General features: G+C 36.8%; 1 protein-coding gene across 1 annotated transcript in view; it reads right to left on the reverse strand.

Moving 5' to 3' along the window:
• stk32a (serine/threonine kinase 32A) overlaps positions 1 to 22249 on the reverse strand; it is a 101727-nt gene that overhangs the window by 73531 nt on the left and 5947 nt on the right. Inside the window, exon 4 of the mRNA XM_037688263.1 lies at positions 9446 to 9619. Coding sequence (XP_037544191.1) covers positions 9446 to 9619 — 174 coding nt within the window. The remainder of the gene's footprint in view (positions 1 to 9445; positions 9620 to 22249) is intronic.

Here is a 22249-nt window from a genome sequence, read left to right on the forward strand (position 1 = left end):
TATATATATATATATATATATAGACAAGGTAAAAGTAATACCTTGTTGCTTGTTTCTGGTGGTTTTTAGTGAGCCGTTTCATCTCGTGATCCCTCTGCCTTATTTGCTCCCTTTTCCACTTTTGAATGAAAGTTCAGGTTTTTGAGTTTGTACCTCTTAATTTCTAGCAGAAAGGTGATTAAAGGGGCTTTAGAAGCTCCAAAAAGCCCACATTCGAGCTGTGTCACACTCTTAAAACAAACAGTGTGCACATAATGATGATAAAGCCCAGCTTGTCACATAAATGTGCTCACTCATGCTTCTGTTTTAGGTGCAGACACCCACCAGCCACTTAAGAGCTGTAGTCAGACAGCAGCTGAATGTGAACTAAAGCTCAGTGTACAGTGACTAGCATGTCCAATTCAGCAAACTACTCCATCCTTAGCTGCACCTGTATCCTATTTGCCAAAATAGTAAGAAGAGGACTCCCTTTATTGCACATCAGTGAATATACATTGTGTGTATAACAGCCTTCAGTTGAGATTTTCATTAAATGCTGAAGGTAGATGCTTAGAGAAGTTGTATTTGACACGGTGGCAGTCTGATGTAGAGCTGAGAAAAGAGCGCTTAGCAGACAGTGAAAGCAGCCAGAAAGAACTAAAAAAACCAAGGCCAAAACTCACGTCACAATTACCAGCGATGAATAATTCACAGAGTCAGAAATGTTCAAAACGTGTAAAAAAAAAAAGTCAGCTCTCTCCACTGTCTCCTCCTGCCTTGCTCCGAATGAATCTTTACTTTTATCTTCTTCTCCCTGTTGGATAGTCTGCTTCTGTGACTTTTTGACTGCACAGATGTTTGCCTAAACCTCTTTTCTCATTTTCTTCGTACGGCGAGGCACGTGAGTGTGGTGCACAAGCATGCAATTAGCAATCTTTCTGGAGCAGACTCATCTTTGAACAGTCCATCATGTTCAGAGCGCAGTCCTCCTCCTCCCATCGTTTAATCTGCTGTTGTGAGCTGGGCTGAGCCGTGGGAGATTTTCGACTATGGTAACGCTTCATTCACCATTTTTAGGTGGAAACTGGAGAGCTTGCACCAGCTGGCACCTTAATCTGCATCCATTAAAAATGAGATTTTTTTTTTCTTGCCCTTTACTTTACTCCCTTCCTTCTGTCCTGTTGGTTTTCTTTTGGGAAATAAAACATTAACACTTCATAAATAAAGAATATGCCTCAGCTGAAAATGAGAGAATGCTTCTTTTATTCTTTACAGCAGAGAACAAGAGCAATGGCTTTGCCATTATTCAGTGTACAGTATCAGCCCATCTTTTAAAAGAAAACTTTAGTGAGAAAAATAACTTGCTTCCTTTCCCTTTCACTTTACTAGACAAGTCAGTTAAAACTATACTCTCCTTTGAAAAAGGTGTTGTGGAGAAAGGCACACATTATTTGAGGGGGAACTATGTGCTACTCACTCAGAATAATACAATGCCCAGCTAAAACTATATGAATGTAGAAGAGCAAAGAAAAGCATTACAGTAAATGTAGTAAAAATGGAACAAGCAGGAAAAGGTTCAACAACAATGGGATCGTTTTTAAATAACAATACTATATGTGTGTTTGAGAAGCATGCCTTTTGACAAATATTGGGATATTGTTGGAAAGGTTGTGTCCAGGTGAGGATCAGTTGAAGGTATTCACTGCAAATTATAAAATACAACATTAAAATTCTGTCCTGAACTAGGAGTTTGAGATGGTGCAGTGTATGCCAGGTGCAATTCTAGAAACAGCCCTTTAGGGGTGCTTAGCCCCCAGTGTTGACAGTGACTCTTAGCTTGAACAACATAGTTGCCATTGGCATTAGAAACATTTGTAAAGTGGGGGAAACACATTGATAAGGGGTCTGGTATTTCTAACTCAAACCCGGAGCCCAGCCCATATTAGGGCTGGGCCATAATAATGTGCTTAATATGTGGACTGGTCAGGTGTCAGACTTTTGATTGCATCAGCGGACGCACATGACTGACGATCCAAATATATGGCAACATGGATGCTATACAATCACCAGCCACACACGGCCATTTGACCATGCATTGACCGGCCTTGAAAGACGTAAAAAAAAATTCAGTTAAGCTTCAGATTGGACTATATTGCCAGAAAGTGAACCATCATCCACATGGATGTTCAGCCGCTGCACTCAGCGGACATGTGCGGCCGATGACCCAGACAGGTGAGATCCCAAAATATCCTTGCAGATGTCAGAGCAGGGTCCATGTCTGAACAATGCAGAATGTATGCAGAAGCAGGGATTTAACGTGTTTTGACGGACATGAAAGGACAAACACCCCCTCAGCTCCGATCTTCTGCCCCCTTTTACTCAGCAGCAATAGTCCGCCGACAATTAATAACTATACAAGCATTCAAAGCTTAATTAAAAATGTTGGGGGGGGGGGGGGGGTTCGGTTCGGACCTGTAAGTACTGTTAATTGGTCGGGTCAGGTTGGAAATTATGGCCACGGGCTGGGGCTGGGTCGGGTCAGATTTTTTTGGGCCTGAATGCAAGTCTAGTCTGGGGGGGGTTCTCCCCCCAAAAATTTTGAATAAAGTAGATGCCATTTCCTGAATTCTGTATTTTTAACGGTTTTTTAAACATCTCCCTTTTACCTACATAAGAAAATAGGCCTATACTTGACTCAATAACTATTTGAGAGAGCATGTCACAACAAGAAAAAGTGCTAAGCTAGTGGCGTGCAATACAGACGCGCTAGCTAAGATGCTATAGGCATAGCACTCCGCTTTACATTACATTAATGCATTCAACCTTTATTTATACAGGTTAGTCTCACTGTCACGAGGACTCATTTTCAAGAGAGACCTGTTTTAAACAAACAAAAAAACAAAAAACAGATGAGGTACACATAACAATAAACAGTCATGAAAAAGCATTTATAAAACATATACATATAAATGCATATAAACCATATACACAACCTAATAAACGCTTTGTACAAAATCAGTTTAGTGTTACCTGATCACAACAAAGACTAAACTTAAGCTAAACTTTATTCCATATTTATTCCAAATTTATTCAATATTTTGGTGAATCTAAGGTGTGAGAACTGACTTTTCTTACAAAATCCTTATGATGGTTTCTACATTTTTCAGGGGTGCTGAGTTAAATGTTAGGAGTGCTTCAGCATCCCGCAAAACAGGCTAAAATCACCACTGGTAACTGCCACAGTTTATTTTGTGTTTCATGTTTCTTGGCTTGTACTGTTTTATTATATGTAGTTTTACACACCACCTCTTGATGGAGCAGTATTCGGGTGTGTGAACGGCGACCAGAAGAAGTCAATCGGGGGCAATGGTGTGAGGTTAGCATTAAGTAAGCATGGATTTTAAGTTAAAGACAAGAGTTAAAAGAAGCTGAAACAGAAGAAACAAGCCTAATTCCTTTTGGTAGCGCACAGCCAACGAGGTATGTTTGTTTTATCTGTATATTTTGTTTCCCATCAAATGTACAAGCGTTTAATAGTGAGATTTGTTGTTTATTTCTCATAAGCGTTAACAGTATTTTTTTTTTGTTTTATATGTCTTCATTACTTTTCACGTATCAAATTTAAATAAACTCATCAGTTTGAGGAAACCACTTTTGTCTGGATGTGCTTGAAAATAATTGTAGCGCAGTTTGAAAAAAAGCCTATTGTTTTTCAGATATAATGGTATGCACTTCTTTAATGTGGCTATCCACTGAAAGTAGGCTAAATCAGCAAAAGAACACGTAGAAGCTTGAGCCACATAATTGATCTACAAAGTACATTAGGTGGGCTGTAGTTTATGTAGACAAACAAATTTTGCGGAATTGGACAAGCATGAAATTGAGGGAAAAACATTTAGATGGGAAATAAGAATGTATTGTATCCATGCATGATAGAAAACAGAAGATTAAGCATTGCAAGTGTCATGAATAAATATCAGGGATCACAAAGGGGTGGAGCACCTACAAGACAGAGTTCAGCATTCTAACACATGGTTTTTGCGAAATTTCTGCTAAATCAATAAATTTACTGTTTTATTTTTTTCTACTCTAGTGCTCAGAACATTTATAACTCAAATTGTGTTTTCTTTAATTTGCGATATGACTTATGATTTACTTTACTCAACAAATATAGGTGTACAATCAGACCAATACATGGAAATTGTTAAACTTCTAGACTATAATAGCTCTTCACTCGACATCGCTATTGTTGATTTATTTTATAACTTTGACTTTTCCCATTGAGTGTTGCGTGGTAGATGGCTGCTGTCCACACATTTTGCTTACAAAATTACAATTTAAATACAAATATAATTTGAAACCACTGGCTCCAAACCATACATCACTGGTTTTACTACTCTTTTGTAAACCTTTCCTTTGACCTCTGCTGCTCCTCTTTTGTCATAAATCACTCCTGATTTTTTTTTCCTTCCACTCCATCCTGCCTGGACTCTCTTCTTCCATCACCTTACCACACTCCCCGCTTTTCTGACATCCGACCTGAAGTCAATTCAATTTCAATTCAGTTTATTTATATAGTGCCAAGTCACAGAAGAAGTCATCTCAGGGCAGTTTACAAAAACATTCACATACGTTAAAAGCCAATTAGTAAAGTCATCTGTCTAATAAGGAAGCCAGCAGATTGCATTGATTCTTAACTTTGTAGCAGTCTCCCATCGTGAGCAAGCACAAAGACAACAGTGGGAAGGAAAAACTCCCTCCTAACAGTAAGAAACCTCCAGCAGAAGCAGACTCAGGATGAGCGGCCATCTGCTTCAATCAGATAAAAATATTTTTTCAAGATATTCAGAATTTTATTCTGGTTGCATCAATAAGAAATAGTGTCAAAACACTCATATAAATCATTAAGAAGCCTGGTTTTAAACCAATAAATATAAAATTGGTTGTGATTCACTATAAAATATTGCTTCTATAGTCAATAAATTGAAAAGCTCACAATCTGAAGATAAAGGTAGTTAACTGGAGTGTTATGTTCAGGAGGTCCCTAGTTTTGACAACTATTCAGTGTCTCCCAACATTAAGGTGCGTAAATGCCACTGTGCATCCACCATGGTGAGCTCCTTTGCTCTTCAGCCAGTGTGCTGGAAGTCATCTCTCCTGCTCTTTAGTCAAGTGAGCATCTTGTTTTTGAGCTTTGAGCATTTGGTCCCACTTGCTGACAGTGCTAGACTCTGAATTTACTGTAATCCCTCAATGCACTTCAGGCAGGCCTCTGAGTGGAGCACCCTTTGTGTCCTCTGCTCTTTGCAGCTTCACTGTTCCCCAAGCTTCGCTTCCATTCACACAAATGTACTCTGTTTTGGTTATGGCTGACGACATTCCTCATCTTTCAAGTGCATAACTCCTCCTCTACAAGTTCATTATAGTTCATGGGGATTCCAGCCTGAGCTGTGAGTCTGTCTATCACCAGAACAAACAAGAAGGGTTTCAGAGATGATTCTTAACCTTGCAGATCTACTGAAACTATTTATATTAAACTTTACTTATCTGTGTCTGAGAAAAGTTTTTTTTTTTTAATCCTTTACAACGCTAATGGGCAATGTGGTTCCTATGAACAGCATCAGATTGACTTGTTAAGAGCATATCTTGACTGACATTGTGCACAACTTTCCATTACAAGGATTCCAGGAGGCACCAAAATGCTCTTGAGGATTTTTCTGCAGATAATAATGGTTGATATCAAAAAGGATGTGGTGATGTAAACTCATGCACAACCATGACAGCCAGTGAACATATAAATACATAAACTACTCCCATGTCACACACATTTTCCATCTTTCCAGTTGTTTGGAGAGACTCATGAAGTCTCTGCAGAAATCGTCTAATTGAGACTCAGTCTACTGTTAATAATTCAAGACCTCTGGAGATGTTGGTGTTAAAACACTAACCAATCTTGAAATAGACTGAACCATAAACATGACACCTCTTACGTACACAGAACAATTAAAGTAGAGTATAAGGTCTCAAAAACACAAACACACCCTGTGGACAAGCAGGGTTTAATTTAAAAGATGTGTGAAGAGAACATGTGTAGCAAACGTCTAGCATTATTTGAAATTCTATGTTGTCTTCCATGCTAGAGTTTTAAGACAAGCTGCTCTTATTTTAAAAATACTGTAATGGTGTTTAAATCTTTCAGGTCAAATCTTAAAAATAATGTTTTGTGGGACTGCATCCATGCAATATTATGAGATGGCAGCCAGTTTGTTAACGCATGGAGAATGACTCAATATTATCTCACCATTCTAGCTCAATATCTTATATCGCAATAGCTTAGTATCATATAGCAGGATTTCTGGAATCGTTGAGTTCTGGCTTATGGACAAATTCGGAAGACATCGGCAGCCGATCTGGCAATTCTGAGGCTGCCTGCCATGTGTGAAGGAAGGTGCCACGCTTCGACCACTCAGACTCAGATGCTTTGTGAGCTAAGCCGTAAGCTGGACGAGATTTCTGAGCATTGGAGACCACTTTCGGCTTCTGGAACTCGCTGGCATGAAGGATTTGACCTTGGGGAAGGCTACGAACATGGCCCGGTGGAATGACCACAAAATTTGGCTGTTTGTATTCATCATTGTGAAGTACCAGCAGAACTTTTTGAAGGCAGACAAAAAAAATAAATAAATAAAACCGCTTTTGTCCCAAAACAATTGCTGTAATATGGCTTCCTTGCTTGGCCTTGAATAGGCCAGCTATCTCAAATTTCTCCTGGAGGTTATGTGAATAATGACGCTCTGCTGCCCCCACCCCCTCCAAACCCCCCTCTCCTGATGATATCTGTCGGTCTTATCAGAACTGAGCCACTGATAGACACTGTACCATCTTATCAGAACTATGGAACTTTCTGGCAGTGTTCACAGACAACTCCCCACCTTTGGTGACCTCATCATGCATAAATGTATTGTGATGTCATTGTATGTTGCTGTTTATGTTGCAAGGTTGTTTTTTTGTTTGTTTGTTTTTTTTCAGCTTTCACAATGTGCCCCAGCCAGAACATGGTGTGAAAGTAATGAACGGATGTATAGATTTACGGATGGATGCCTTTCCGGTCTTTCCATTTTCAAATAAATTTGTCATATTTTCTTCATGGACAAGTGTGATTTGTATTGTATCAAATAATAAATACTAAAAGATCATTCCTTGTCATGTTTTAGTTTTGTTTATTTCATGAGTTTATGATTATGTGTGGATTACTTATGTTGTGAACTTTTGTTTGGAGCAAAGTTACACTGTAATCATAACTTTATTGTTGAAAACAAAATGGTCATCCTCATATTTCATCCATTGTTCTACTGTCTGATAGAAAATATGCACAGTGAGAATTTACAAGCAAACAGGCAGGTGCACGCTCGCAAAAACACATTTTGAAGGCTTTTACTTGCATTTACTTGCTACGCCAAAGTCATCACATCCACATCTGGAGGTGGAAATTATTTATTCCATTTCCATAAAGATGAGCAGAGAGTTATTTTAGTTCGCTCTTCCAGTTTGAAGCTAATGAATGGGATTGAAAATATGCTGCTCCCATCTTCACAAACAACTCCAACACCAGCGTACCAAGTGGCACAGCTATCCTCTCCAGGACTAAAATAAAAAAATAATAAAAATAATAAAATAAAAAGTGAAATATTCACATTTTTTCAGTGGAGTGCAGGAATAAGCAAATTCATATTCTGTTCTATTTATTTTTCTCCCTCCCCTTATTGTGGAGGTTTAGGAGCATGGACAGGAGCAAGCAGCTACTACTTAACGCTAAATGGTATAATTTGTTATTTGTGGGTGTCGATGAATTAGTGTTCCTTGTTGGTGTGATGTTTTCTATTACACATGAAGGCGTCCATTTCTATGATTATCTTTTGGCTCAGTCACCTGAATGAGGGAGTAAGTTCAAAGACTAATTCACATGAGAGGGATTTTTATTTCAAGTTGTTTGCGTACCACCGTTCTGATGAAAAAAATTACATTTCATTGTTTTTAGTAATTAAAATACACTTTTAAAAATCCTAAAGATAACACTGCATTAAAAAAATCATTCAGTACTTCATTTCTGTCTACTAAATTTTGACATTAATATAGTGAAAATTGTTGGGGGTGTTTTTTGTCACGCAGAGCTAAAATCTCCACTAACACTTAAAGAAAAACAAAACAAATCTTTAACTAATTTTACTTTTAAGATCATCACAGAGGTCAAATTTGTTCTTAAAAGGGCCGTTTTCTAGTCATGTGGCTTTTGAAAATCAAGATTATCCCCTTAAATTACCTTTCAGTTTGAGACATTTTAATGTAAAGGCTGTATTTAGACACATTTTGAACGTTCAATTAATCAGTTTTTAATTAGCAACAGTAAGAGAACTGCGCTTAAAATGAGCATTTTAGTGAAGCTGATTCCCTTAGAAGTAAAAATGGGCAGAGGTTCACCAATCTGCAAAAAGTGCATCTAAACAAACAATTTCAAAAATAATGTTCTTAAATAAAAAAGTAGGAAGACTGAATATTTTAATATGTGTTGTTTATAACATCATCAAATCATAGTTTAGTTTAAAATTTAAATCCAAACAAATTATTTTTTTATTAAGGTTGTAAATGTATTTGTTATATTTGCCTAACAAAGTGCACACAATTAGTGTTAACAGTAGGAGAGATGGGTGGAGCAGAAACAAGACAAATTGTTAAATATTTCCGTATTCCTTTTATATTCGCGAGGACACTTTAGTACTATAGTTGTGTGCCTGTTAGTCAAATAAATAATTGCAAAGTGAAAATTAATTTGAATTAATTTATCTCATAAATATCCATTCATTCATGTCAGACTTTATTTTTAAAATACTTTAATATTTTGTTGATTCTTATGTTTGACTTGTAAATGAAAACAAACCACAACAACAAAAGATCACGAGTCCTATATAAAACCCAGCAGATGGCATACAAATATATGCAAAATCTGTAGATATATACCTTTTTTTTTTTACGTTGTTGGTTTGTCATGAGTGAGAATGGTTGGAATTTTAACATTCTGCTTTCTCATTGAATTTAATGTATTCTGGTAGCACATCTAGCTGTAATATGACACCTGCTTTTTAAATCAATTTAACAACTCATCATAATAACAGTTGGCAGTACCCGGCCTTTCTTGAACCTGTGAGTCAGTAACTTTGCCACAGCAGCAAATATTTCTGCCTAAAAAGCACTTAGTGTGCATTTGACAAATTAAATGGGACATAAACACACCAGCATCAGACAGAATTGATGCATTCCACAATGGCATAGATATGGACACACTGATCTGTTAGTTTATCTTCACTTGTCTACCCAAAGGTGGAGTGGCCATCTTAGAAAATGTATGGAATCAGACAAGAAAAGGGGCATCTAAGTACCTGTAGAAGACAACAGGTAGTAAAGCTCTCACCTGTGGATGATGTGCTTGCTGCAGAGGTATCCCAGAGCCAGGGCTAATTCACAGATGTACAGCTTCACTGTGCTCTCCGAAAAGTGAACATTCTGCTGGAGGTGGTAGCGCAGGTCTCCACCCAGGAGCAAGTCCACCACCATAAACATGTCTTCTTCATCTTGAAAGGAATACCTGAACAAGAAGAAAAACAAATGTCTATGAAGACAAATTTATTTGACCAAGGTGAAACAAAGGAAATAGGTGCAAATGTGAGAGTTTCAAAAAAGGAGCCAAGTGTTGGGTTCAAATAAAAGAAAGTGGAAATTGTATTAGAAAAAAAAAATTATATGACAAAGTTGAAAATACCTATTTTACAATAATAGTTGATAGAGTTAAATGTGTAAAATAAAGATGGTCTAGTTAATAGGCAAATTTTTTTTTTTGCTTTGTTTTGTTTTTTGTTTTGTTTTTTTGAATGTCCAGAGGACCAGATTGAACTTTTTTGGGTACCAAATGACTGTTCCATGAGTGAACTCTAAAACCCACAACTTTAAAAGTCTCCTAGAGTTTTGTCCCAGAGCAGACTGGTCCCCTCTGAACTGAGCCACGGCAAAGACAATAACCATTACTTTGTATTCAAGGATAACGAGCTCAGAAAGCCTTGAATATGTTCTAAAGAATCTTGTAGTCTGAAGAGAGAAGCGGTTAGAGTACATTAACACATTAACAAACCCAGAAGAGACATCTGAGCAACATTCCACTTCTTTAATTCTAATGGTTTAAATAACCTGATTTTGATATTCAGATTTAGTTTACACAGTGTCACCATGTATTTCAAAGTTAAAATATTACATTTTGACTGTAATGTAGTACAAAGACCTGTATGTTTTGAAAAACAGATGACACAATCATCTGTCTTATATTTCAGTTTCTGAAGGTCAAATGAGGAAAGGCAGCACATGGAATCATAATCTCTTTCATGATTACATCAGTGGTAAACAGATTATCTGTCTTGTATGTGCATAACGTTGCTGGGCCCGTTAATATCTATCCTATCTTCAGCAGTAGTATGAAACTTGAAATTACTTTGCTGAGTCCTGACTATAGAAAGTTTTTCTACTCAGATAATCCCTGTTTCTTAACCTGGGTATTTATCTACATGTCTAGCAACTTTTTTATGTAATTTTCAGAAATATTTAAATTCTGTACTCTTTTTTTTGGCATTATGAAATATGTAGTAGTAGTTGTCTTCACCCAGAGCACCAGAAGAAAAGTGCAAATGAAGCATCAAATGCAGAAGGCAACCCATAAACAAAAAAAGCATTAATAACAAAAAGAAAAGTGGATGATGAACAATTATTGATTAACTGATTATATTGATAAAATGTTGTGTGCTCTTAAAGAGACAGAGCAATTTGCAATTGTAATTTTCATACAGTGGCATTTCTTTGCCATTTTTTATTAATAGCCTACTTTCATTGTGCTTACTCTAAATTATACTTATACTTACATAGCAACGTTCTAAAAGTTGTAAACATTTCAGATTGTTTTTGTACACTCGTTTTAAGATGAGTCCACTGTTGTCATCACTCTTTGCTAAAATCAGGTCTCTCTTGTAAATGAGTCCCCGAGGCTCAATGGGATTAACCTGTCTAAATAAAGGTCGAATGAAAGACGAGCGTATGTTTCTGTTCCACATTTTCAAATGACTTGTGGTCGACTTTTCAGTCTGCTTTTATTCCAAACATGCGCTGAACAGTTATCCTAAATTACTGCAAATGGAAAAAGTACCAAAAATAGACAGAGTCAAAACATTTGGCAAAACATAGTCTTTTTTTACCTACAGCCACCAAAAAAAGAAAGAAAGAAAAATAATGTATTGTTTTCTGTGGTCAAATTTATTTAAATCTGAAAATACAACTTTTCACTATTCATCCATTTATTTATTATTCGTTCATTCATTCATTATTGACACTCAAAATAAACAAAATAATTGTTTAATAATCTCTGCACATATTTTTTTAAAATGTGAAACATCCATCCATCCATTATCTTTATCGGCTTCTTCCATTTTGGGTCACGGGGATCGCCGGTGCCCATGTCCAGCAATCACTGTGCGAGGAGCAGGGGACACCCTGGACATGTCTCCAGTCCATCACAGGGACACGTAGAGACAAACGAGACAAACAATAATTCACTCTCTCACTCACACCTAGGGACAATTCAGAGTTACCAATCAGCCTAACATGCATGTTTTTGGTATGTGGAAGGAAACCGGAGTACCTGGAGAAAATCCACGCATGCACGGAGAGAACATGCAAACTCCACCCAGAAAGGCCCTGGACAGGGATTTGAACGGGCAACCTTCTTGCTGAGAGGCAGCAGCTCTACCAGCTGCGCCACCGTGCTGCCCTACATGTGAAACAATTCAATTTCAATTCAGTTCAGTTTATCTACACTGTATAGCGCCAAGTCACAACAGAAGTCATCCCAGGGCACTGAACAGAGACATTCTTAAACATAAAAAGCAAGTTAATAACACTGATTATCTGAGGAGCAGACTGCTTTGACTTTAACTCCATCACAGACTCTCTTCTTGAGCAAGCATGAAGGCGACAGTGGAAAGAAAAAACTCCCTCGTGAGGAAGAAACCTTTGGCAGAACCAGGCTCAGGACAAGTGGCCATTTGCTTCTACCGGCTGGGTTTGAGAGGAACAGGAAGGAGGAACAGATACACAATGGCAGGTCAAGAATCACATGTTAAATAGAAATAATATTAAATGCAAATTATTCATTTGTAACAATTCAATATAAGAAATTAGGTAAATTTCTCATCCAGTACTCTAAAAACTATGGCAGCATACAAGCCAACCCTAACTATAGGATTTATCAGAAAGGAAAGTCTTAAAACTGGACAATGTGTCAGCATCATGGACAGAAACTGGAAGTTGGTTCCACAAGAGAGGAGCCTGATAACTGAAAGATCTTCCTCCCATTCTACTTTTGGAAACTCTAGGAAACACAAGTAAGCCTGCAGTTTGACAGCAAAGTGCTCTGTTAGGAAAATATGGGACAATAAGATATGTTAATATAAGATGGAGCTAGGTTGTTGAGAGCTTTGTAGGTTAGAAGTAAGATTTTGAATTCTATTCTGGATTTGACAGAAAGCCAATGGGGAGAAGCTAAAACTGGAGAGATATGATCTCTTCTACTAACTCCAGTTAAGACTCTGGCAGCAGCATTTTGGATTAACTGACAACTTTTTAAAGAAATATTTGGACACCCAGATAATAAACCATTGCAATAAAAAAATTAACGTGGTGCACATTTAGTGTCCTTCCCTTATCCTCTCTTTGACCTAAGTTATCAAAAAAGTGCTTGAAAAAGTCCAGATTTCAGCTTGTCTTGAGCATTTACTTGTTTGACTCGGTGTCACATGCACAAGTTCATATCTTGCATACAATCTGAAAACTATCCTGCAGCTTCCCTCTCTTCCATCTTTGTGGTGACAGTGTAAGGCTGATGTGGTTTGGGCTGACTGAAACACCATCATCTTGGCTCAGACTCAATGTTCAGTGACCAAGAAGAGAGTTTTTTGTCACGTTGGAAAACTCTTCTCCTCTGGGACGTTCACAGATAAACTGAATGTGGTGGTTTTTTTCTGCACTGGTTGGATGAGGATTGATTGATTGAACTGACTCCAAACTGTCTGCTGAGGCTCATATAATGCTGAGACCACATAACCTTTAATTGCCAGTGGCCTCTGAATGTGACTGTTTGTGAGGTGCCTGTCCTAAAGAGGGAAACACATTTGACAAAGTGCTTCCCAATCAAAAAAATACAAGCATGTTTATTTTTTCTTTCCGGTAAATGTCAAATATTTTAATACATCCTAAAACTTTAAGTATGAACGTTTCAAAGTGGCAAAGACATAATCAGAGCATCGTGAATTTAAATAAGGCACTCAACCACAAAACAAATGGAAATCAAGCAAAAAAAAAAAAAACTGTTTAAAGAAGCAAATTATATAAACCAATCTCATCCACTTTAACATGCAATACAGTACAAATGAAAGATGTTATAAACTACACCAATAAGTATTATTTACTTAGCATTTTTTTGTAAAAGATAAATGCTTACTCTATATAATAACTCATTTAATCTTGGACTGATCAAAATAGCACGTAGTTACAGATGGATCATGGTGGTTTTGAAGTTTTGAAGCCTAAAAAGTATTTAAACAAACACGCAAGAACATTTTAGAAAACAATTTCTGCAAAAATGACAATAGATTTAGCATCAACAACTTTAGAGCAGCTAAATTTGTAATAAACTGTCCCGAGTACTTGTTTTTTTACACACACAATTAACAAAATAATAAACTTTCTATAGTTATGTTAATTTTCTATTTTTCATTTGCCTTAAAATTTGACTTGGTCCAACTTTAGATGCTCGTCCTCTGGGACAAGTAAAGTTTCTGCACAAAATATTTCATTTCTTTGGTTTCATTAGCATTTTGTAGCTGCAATGAACTGAAAAACGGCAATGTTTCCGTGGTTTAATGATAAGGGAACATTTTTTTCCCCTAAGAAAATAATATTTTGCAATTTTAGATGACCTTAGTAAATTCTGCCCCCAAAAAAACTAAAATCAGTCTGTCCGTGCACTCAGCTCTCAGGATCATCATACCATATTTTTCGGACTATAAGGCACAATATCAATGAACGGGTCTGTTTTCATACATAAGTATACAAATACAAATATTCTATCTCACTGAATATTACTTAAAATAACATTAAGCAATAAAGCATGGATACAGGGGACAAAACATCCTTGAATACAATACTGTAAGTTACACACACAAAATAAAGTAAAGCGAAACGCTACAAACCAAAACAAGAAAAACAACATGGCTGTGTGGGGTTTAAAGAATTAGCTACACAACAGCTGGCGTTTGCTGGATGGGTGCCACTTTACTTTTCTCTTAATCTTTTGTTAAACTGATTTTTCCTCTCATCCTCCATTTTTCAACCTCTCATTCAGTCTCTCTCTCACACACACACATACACACACACACTCAGTGTAAATACCTCTAACCCAGCAGAGTTAGTTAAGTTTGTAAAGGATCCAAGAAGCTGCTGTCGCACGTGTTTAGGAGACACGAAGTGGACTTTATTGGCTCTTTTTCTTGGCTGAGGAACAGTGGCCTCTTTCAGAAAAACAAACAAAAAGTTTATTTTACTCCTCGGGTACAAAATGTGTAACATCAAACTTTGTTCTTGTTATGAAAAGCTCTGTGGTTATCTTCCATAAGAACATCCATTGTGTGTTTTGTTTATTTCCATGATTTAGCACTACAAAGTATCTACCTACCGTACTTTCCACCGTACATGTCGCATCAGTCCAAATATGTCTAATAAAGTGGAAAAAAACATAAATATGTCGCTTTGCCATATAAGTCACATCTATTATGCATCTCCGCTGACCACCCGGAAACATGGCTGCCAAATGGCTGCTGTGGGAGCGTGCACAGGAGGACTTTAACAAGAATTTAGCAAGATTAATACTTAAAAACAGTTATTTGTTTGCTCAAAATTATAGCAAAGGTCTAACTTTTCCTTAATAAATGCACTTTAATGGTCAAATCAGCTGCATTTCAAACTTCGATTTGCAGCTGCTGGAGTTTGCAGAAGGAGGACTTGATGTGCATTTCTTTGAAATTTAACAAGATAACCACCTAAAAACAATTATTTGTTTGCTCGACATTAAAGTAAAGGTGTGTCTGTTGGCCTTTTCCTTAATAAATGCACAAATCAGCTCAAATCAGCTGCATTTCGCCTGGGCAGTGTGACAAAATCCAGCTGATTTGACTTTTGCTCCAGCAGTTCCGGAGCGAGATGAAGGTGGCTTTTTTATGGCAAGCCAAGTGTCTCATTAATAGTCACTTTTACCTATTAATGAGACATTTGGCTTGCCATAAATCTCGAGCGCCCTCCAGTGGCTGAAAATGTTAGTGCTCAATATTTTCCATGTCAGAATGAATGAAATCGTCAGATCTCAGCCAAAAATTGGATTATAAATATGGGGAAATAAAACATGCAAATTTATGCAAAAAATGTGACCTATATGGCAAAACGTACGATACTTATTATTTATTTATTATATGAGCAAGCTGTCAATTTATTTTATGAACTCACTGTGAGTTGATGCAAAGTGTTGCCATCAGGACAAAAATCAACTTTAGCAAATACATTTGTTCTACCATAAAAAGACTGACATTGCTAATCTTTCTTTGTGAAATAATGTTTCATCAACCTTGCACATTTGTTTAATCCAATTATCTGAAGAAAGTATAAAAATAGAAAAATAAACATGCAAACCATCATCATTAATATCGACCTTTGATTGTACTTTTCAGCATTGTGAGCTCTGCTCTGCCAGCTCCTGCACACACAGACTCTAATCAGCTACTATTATACTCAGTCTGACTGAGCTGAATACAGCACCTCAGACTGAGGAAGTCTTTCGGATGAAAGACGAAATGTTTCTACATTTTTTTTGTTTTGTTTTGTTTTTGTTGAATGTCCAGAGGACCAGATTGAACTTGTTTCGATTTTTCTACCTGGATTAATGAGCATTCATCAGGATAAGCATGTAGATGTTTAACAACCCATTAAAATACACCAAAAATCTGCTACATTCAAAAAAAAAAATCTTCTATATTAAAAGAAAATCTGCTATATTAAAAAAAAAATCTTCCATATTAAAAGAAAATCTGCTATATTAAAAAAAAAAAATTCTATATTACAAAAAAATCTGCTATATTCAAACATTTCTGAGGGTAAACCCCCCTCGCTATTTACGTTCAGGCATGAATTGGTGTACAAGTTAAGCCCTGTTACTTGGTATGACTTCTGCTGTTATGATTCTGTTCAGTTATATTTAAAGAGTTTTCTGTAATAATTTCAAGAAGTGGCAATACATTTATTATGTTCATTAAGTGAATAGGTAGTTTTAAAGTAGTTTTAGATGCTGTTAATTATGCAAAAATTTAATTTTTGGAAGCTGAAATGAAAAGTTTTGTTATTTAAGTGGGTTTTGAATGAAAAATAACCCATGTTTAAATGTATAAAAATTGTATTAACACTTTTAAAGTACAGGTCTTAAATAGTTATGTTACACAAATATTTCCATTGCATTAAAGAGACAGATTGCAAAAAATTATTTAATAAACATGAGGGTTATGAGTGGGTCCCTGAATCTTTTTCTCCCCATTAGGGGGTCCCTGAACCCAAAAAAGTTCGAGAAACCCCTGCTCTAAACGTACAACAAACTGAACAGACACAAGTGTGAAATGTAAAAGGATGAGCTAATCGGGGATTATATTGTCAAATTAACATTTTGCAGCTGCAGTGAGCTTAATAAAACTAGAAAGAACATAGTTAACATCTATTAGCAGCTGCTGCTTGTTGCCTCAAACGGCTTTTTGAGCTGAGAGCAGCAGTTGGGCTTCAGATTAGCTCCTGTATATTATGTTGAAATGGTGCAGACGTTTCATTAGCCCTCCTGGCATCAAGCCTGGTCCCTCTGTGAAGTGCTCGTTTTCTCCCTTCCTATATGTTCCTACATCCTCTTCAGCTCATACTGTCCTTTATTTTTCTTCAATCTCTGTCTCAAATGCATTTCAATGTGACCTCTTGCTGCCCTCTAGGTACTCATTCTCATGGGAGAGCAGCCTGCATGGGGAGTTTTTAGATGCACAGGCACCTCGGGCCATACCAGTAATGGATGTTTTGAAGAAACCACAGGGGTTCACAAACTCATGGTGAAATATTCCTATCAAAAGTGTTGCTTTTCGTCCTGTCAGATATTTAAAAAAAAATGTCTTGCAAGGTTATGGAGAATGAGATGGGTGAAATAATGCTTGAAGGTGCTTCTATTTTAAGATTAGGTTAGATTTCTCATTTATTGTAGACAATTCAATACATCTAACTCATTTAAGAAGCAAAACTTAAAAAATACCTAAAGATTCTTTAAAGAAAAGCATAGTTCCTGCTGCTTCTCATGCCAGAGTTTTAAACTAAGATTATTTTATACTGGGAGGGGACAATTATGTCAGTTTAAGTCAAACTTTGCAAATGATGTTATGCTTTCTAGTGGTATTTAGTGATATTGTGAGACCCTGCAGAACGTATTAGCGCTTATGTGTTGAAAATGATTCTCAGTTGCTACTACACCATATTTAGACTTATCTGTAACATGAGTTGTAGCCATTTTTATGTTTGATAAGTTTGCTCAGCTATGTCAGCCATCTTAAAAATGTTTAACCCTAAAGTTCGCCAGCTGTGACTTCATATCAGTCATTACTTTCGGAGTTTCTTTAAAATCTGTCCAGTGGTTAATGAGATATTTTGCAAATGCTACAGATAAATATGCACATACACGAACAATAGCTAAAAGATTGCAACAAAAATATATTTTTACCCATTTTATTTGCTTGCATAATAAAACTTTTATTTTTAAATATGTTCCCCCTCTAGATTAAAAAAGAAACAACATTTGTAATTCTAAATCCAATCGCTTGAATAAACCCACCGTCCTTACACCTCTTTGGAGAAAACAAAACACATCTCTTTTGAATGGTCAAGTGATTGTTTTTCAGTTTGTAGTATATTTTAAACAACTAAAAGATACTCGGTGAGAAATACTAGGACAAATCGTGAAATGCTTTTGCATAATTAAACATAAATACTACCAGTACTTGCATAAAAGCAACCCCCCTCCCCCCCCCCCCCCCCCCCCACACACACACACACTCACATCAAAGCACCTTCCAGAAATGGACTCAGGCAGTCAACTGTGCAGATTGTCACATGTTGGATCGATGCTGATGGCCCTCCAACCTTTGTTTCACCCCGTTTCCTGACACCATTTTTTGATTGACAGCTCCCATCAGTCTGCGTTCAATGTAAAGTACACCACATCCAGAGAGCACATGCACATATACTGCTCACAAAAAAGGCAAATGAGAAAAGGTATGTAAATAATTTGTCATTAATGGCTGATTTTTATTTATTAAACATTTTATTTACAAAGTACGTTCATCAAATAACTTTCTTTTTTAACTTCCACTATCGTCACAATTTGCGAATAACTGCGATTGATTATGATGTGTTCTTCCTCCTGCCACTCTGCCGTTCCGATCATCTTGCATTTCACCGGGTCACCTTGACATCAAGCCAAATACTTGACATGCTGACAAACTGCTTTCAAGCATTCGGCAAATTCTGCAGAGTTAAAAGTAAAACGAGGCCTTCTTGTTGCCTGCAGCCCTTGTGATATTGGAGTCTGGAGTTAAACTCATCCTTGCTGACTCTATTCGGTGAAAACGTGCGGTGACTTCACAACACATCACGTTTACTTCACAAAACACTTTCATATTTTTTATATCCGAGGATCCTAAGAGATTCTTAGAAATCCTTAGAAGGGTGCTCATCTTAATATTTTGTCTAAATCGTTGCCTCTTTGGGACATTATAGGACCAGAATTTGGGTTTTCTAAAATAAACAAATGCGAGTGAATACAAATATTACAGAGGGATTTCTATTTCTTCACAAAATAAGATAAAATAATGAGAGTATGTAAAGTCTTAGACAAATGCATCTCCCTGAAGCAAATGAGGCTTTTACTGCACCAACTTTAGAATTTTAACGTACAGTCTGTTATGGTAAATGTTTATTTTTGTGACATCATAATAGCATTAGTTTTCCAGCTTAAATGGTAAAAATGATTCAAAATTAAAAGACTTTTACATCTTGTTAAAAGAATATGATTTTTTGTTTTTACTGGACACTATTACAGTGTGTTTCAGCTGTGGAAAACAGCTTCACCACTTGCTCTTGCCGAGATCGGACGCATTTCCCCTCCCTCTCCGCTTTGCTTTGCTGCTCTGTCTGTCTGTGAAACTGCTACTGAGACTCTCTTGCATTTCTTCCAAACCATAATTATGGACTTGTTTTGATCAGTTGGTCCCTCAACTCATTTTACAACATTTCTTCGAAGAGAAGACAGTCTTTAGGTGAGCCGATTTGCCCTGTTGGCACGCACGCAGCTGGATATCTCATCGACTTGAAGACTGATGATGATGTGTCTATCTCTGCTGCCATTTGTGGATTTTAAGGACGCATATTTAATTGGATTTTCGATAACTGGTTCCTGCTTTTTGGATTTGGCTGGTTGCTGGTTTTATCAATCAATCAAGGAAGTTGTCGGCAGCAAATTTGGACCCGATCACACTGCTTGCCTTTATGATGGCTTGGTTCGTGTCTCGAGTACCCAGACTCAAATGCTTTGGGCAGAATGGATCAGATCTTGGGGATTTTACTCAGTCACATTCCATCGGTGTGGCCATGTAATTTGGACATTTCAGAAACGAGTCGACCAACACAGACTCAAGGTAGATGTCATTAAGTTTTGCCTGTCCCCAAAACATCTGTGTGTTTATCTGAATTTGGCTCCCTTGGCTGGCTTTGAAAGCCATCTTATCTGAATTTGCCTGGAGAACATGTGATCTGACGCTCACCACCCCCTCCCTGAGGAATTTCCAACTGATAACCATATGAAACCAGCTGAATAAACTTTGTGTCATCATTTCAGGGCTCTTGGATTCTCATAGTCATTATTCTTGGCCATTCCTCGACATACCTCGAGAATGTTTGTGGATCTCACCGGAGGACATTGGCTGATTATTATATCCTTATCAGAACTCTTACAGTGACCTCAAGAGCATCTATGAACATGCTGACCACTCTCGTCATCTCCCCTCTGCAGAATGTCTACGTCACTATGTGCTTGTTTGTGCGAGGTGTTTTTTAATATCAGAGATTTTTTTCCTCAGGCAGGAAAAAAAAAGTCTGATAGGAATTTTTTCGCCTCCAATTCCTACATGTGTCCAGTTTCACTACTTGTATGGTCTGTCCAAACAGGTCTCACTTGTAAATGAGTCTTATAGGCTCAATGTGACTTATCTGTTTAAATAAAGGTTGAATGAAAAAAAAAAAAAAACACTTACATTCTCTTAATTGTCCAGTTAGGCAGGTCTGATTTTCTTTTCTCTGAAAAAGCATTTATTTCCCCCTGGCTTTCATTCAGACCATTCACTGGCTTTTATTCCAGCACTATTAGTCTTGAATAGTGTTATTTCAAGCTAATTTCACCATTAATCCACAAAACTAAAATAACTGTCCTTCCAAGTATGAAGATCTTGTTTTTCTCAGAAAAACTAATGTGGAAATATGTAACTTAGTAAACACACATACACACACCCCCCCCCCCCCCCCAAAAAAAAAAAAAAAAAGTTTTGGAAATTTCATCAGTGTTTAAAGTTTGGTGGTCTGTTAATAAATTACATTTTTGCAGTATGGAGAAAATGCCTCCTTGTTCAGGCTGAAGCAGTTTTAATATGGAATTCATGTGAATTTACTCAATACATCAAACCAAACACCTGGTACATAATGACAAGAAATTGTTTCTCTTTGAGATTTTGCCAGACATGTGTCTGTTTAAAGTGTATGATAAGTAAAAATATATATATATTTTAAGCACATTAACATGTAAGCATAATTTGTCATTGGCATTTGCACTCACCATACATTTCATTAGTTACACTTGTTTTGCAAATGTAAATAATGAATCTTGTTCATACGCCAATGTTAGTACTGGAGCTCTTCAGGGTTCAGAGCTTGGACCAATACTCTTTACTTTATATTTGCTTCCATTAGGTAAAGTTATTAAACAGCATGAGGTAAATTTTCATTGTTATGTTGATGATACACAGTTATATTTGTCCATAAATCCCAAATAATCCAATCAGCTACTATACAAACATGTCTTAAAGACATACAAACCTGGATGACCCTAAATTTTCTGCTTTTGATCACAGACAAGACTGTGGTTTTGTTTTTTGGACCTGAGCTTCTTAGGAATACTTTGCAGTCTTTCACTTTCACTGGATGGCATTAATTTAGCCTCCAGTTATAATTTTAAAAATGTTGCTGTTATTATTATTTTTTTTTTTACCAGGATATATCTTTTAACCCCCATATTTAAAAAAGTTACCAGAACCACTTCCCTCCACCTGCGTAATATCACTAAAGTAAAAAAAAAAAAAAAAACATATTGTCCAAAAATGATGCAGAAAAACTGGTCCATGCATGTATCATGAAACAGGACTATTGCAATTCTTTATTATCTGGGGGTTCAAAATATTCTTTAAAAAGACTTCAGTTGATCCAAAATGCTGCTGCCAGAGTCTTAATGAGAGTTGATAGGAGAGATCATATCTCTCCAGTTTAAGCTTCTCTCCATTAGCTCCCAGTCAATTTCAGAATATAATTCAAAATCTTACTTCTAACATTCAAAGCTCTCAACAACCTAGCTCCAACTTATATTACAGATCTTATTGTTCTATATTTTTCTAAAAGGCACTTCACTCTCAGACTGCAGGTTTACGTCTGGTTCCTAGAGTTTCCAAAAGCAGAATGGGAGGGAGAGCTTTTAGTTATCAGGCTCCTCTCTTGTGGAACCAACTTCCAGTTTCTGTCTGTAAGGCTGACACATTGTCTCATTTTAAGACTAGGCTTAAGTCTTTCCTTTTTGATAAATCCTATAGTTAGGGTCGGCTTGGGTTTTTGGAGCTATATTTTATTAACGCTGCTATAGACTTAGACTGTTAGAGGGCAAATTCCCCACATTTCCTCACTCTGCTTCTGTCTTTGCATGCTCTACTCCACCTCTTTGAATGTGTAGATATTTCTATCCTTA

This window comes from Nematolebias whitei, chromosome 14 (genome assembly GCF_014905685.2).
Source record: "Nematolebias whitei isolate Nwh7 chromosome 14, NemWhi1, whole genome shotgun sequence".
In the NCBI taxonomy this organism is placed as follows: domain Eukaryota; kingdom Metazoa; phylum Chordata; class Actinopteri; order Cyprinodontiformes; family Rivulidae; genus Nematolebias; species Nematolebias whitei.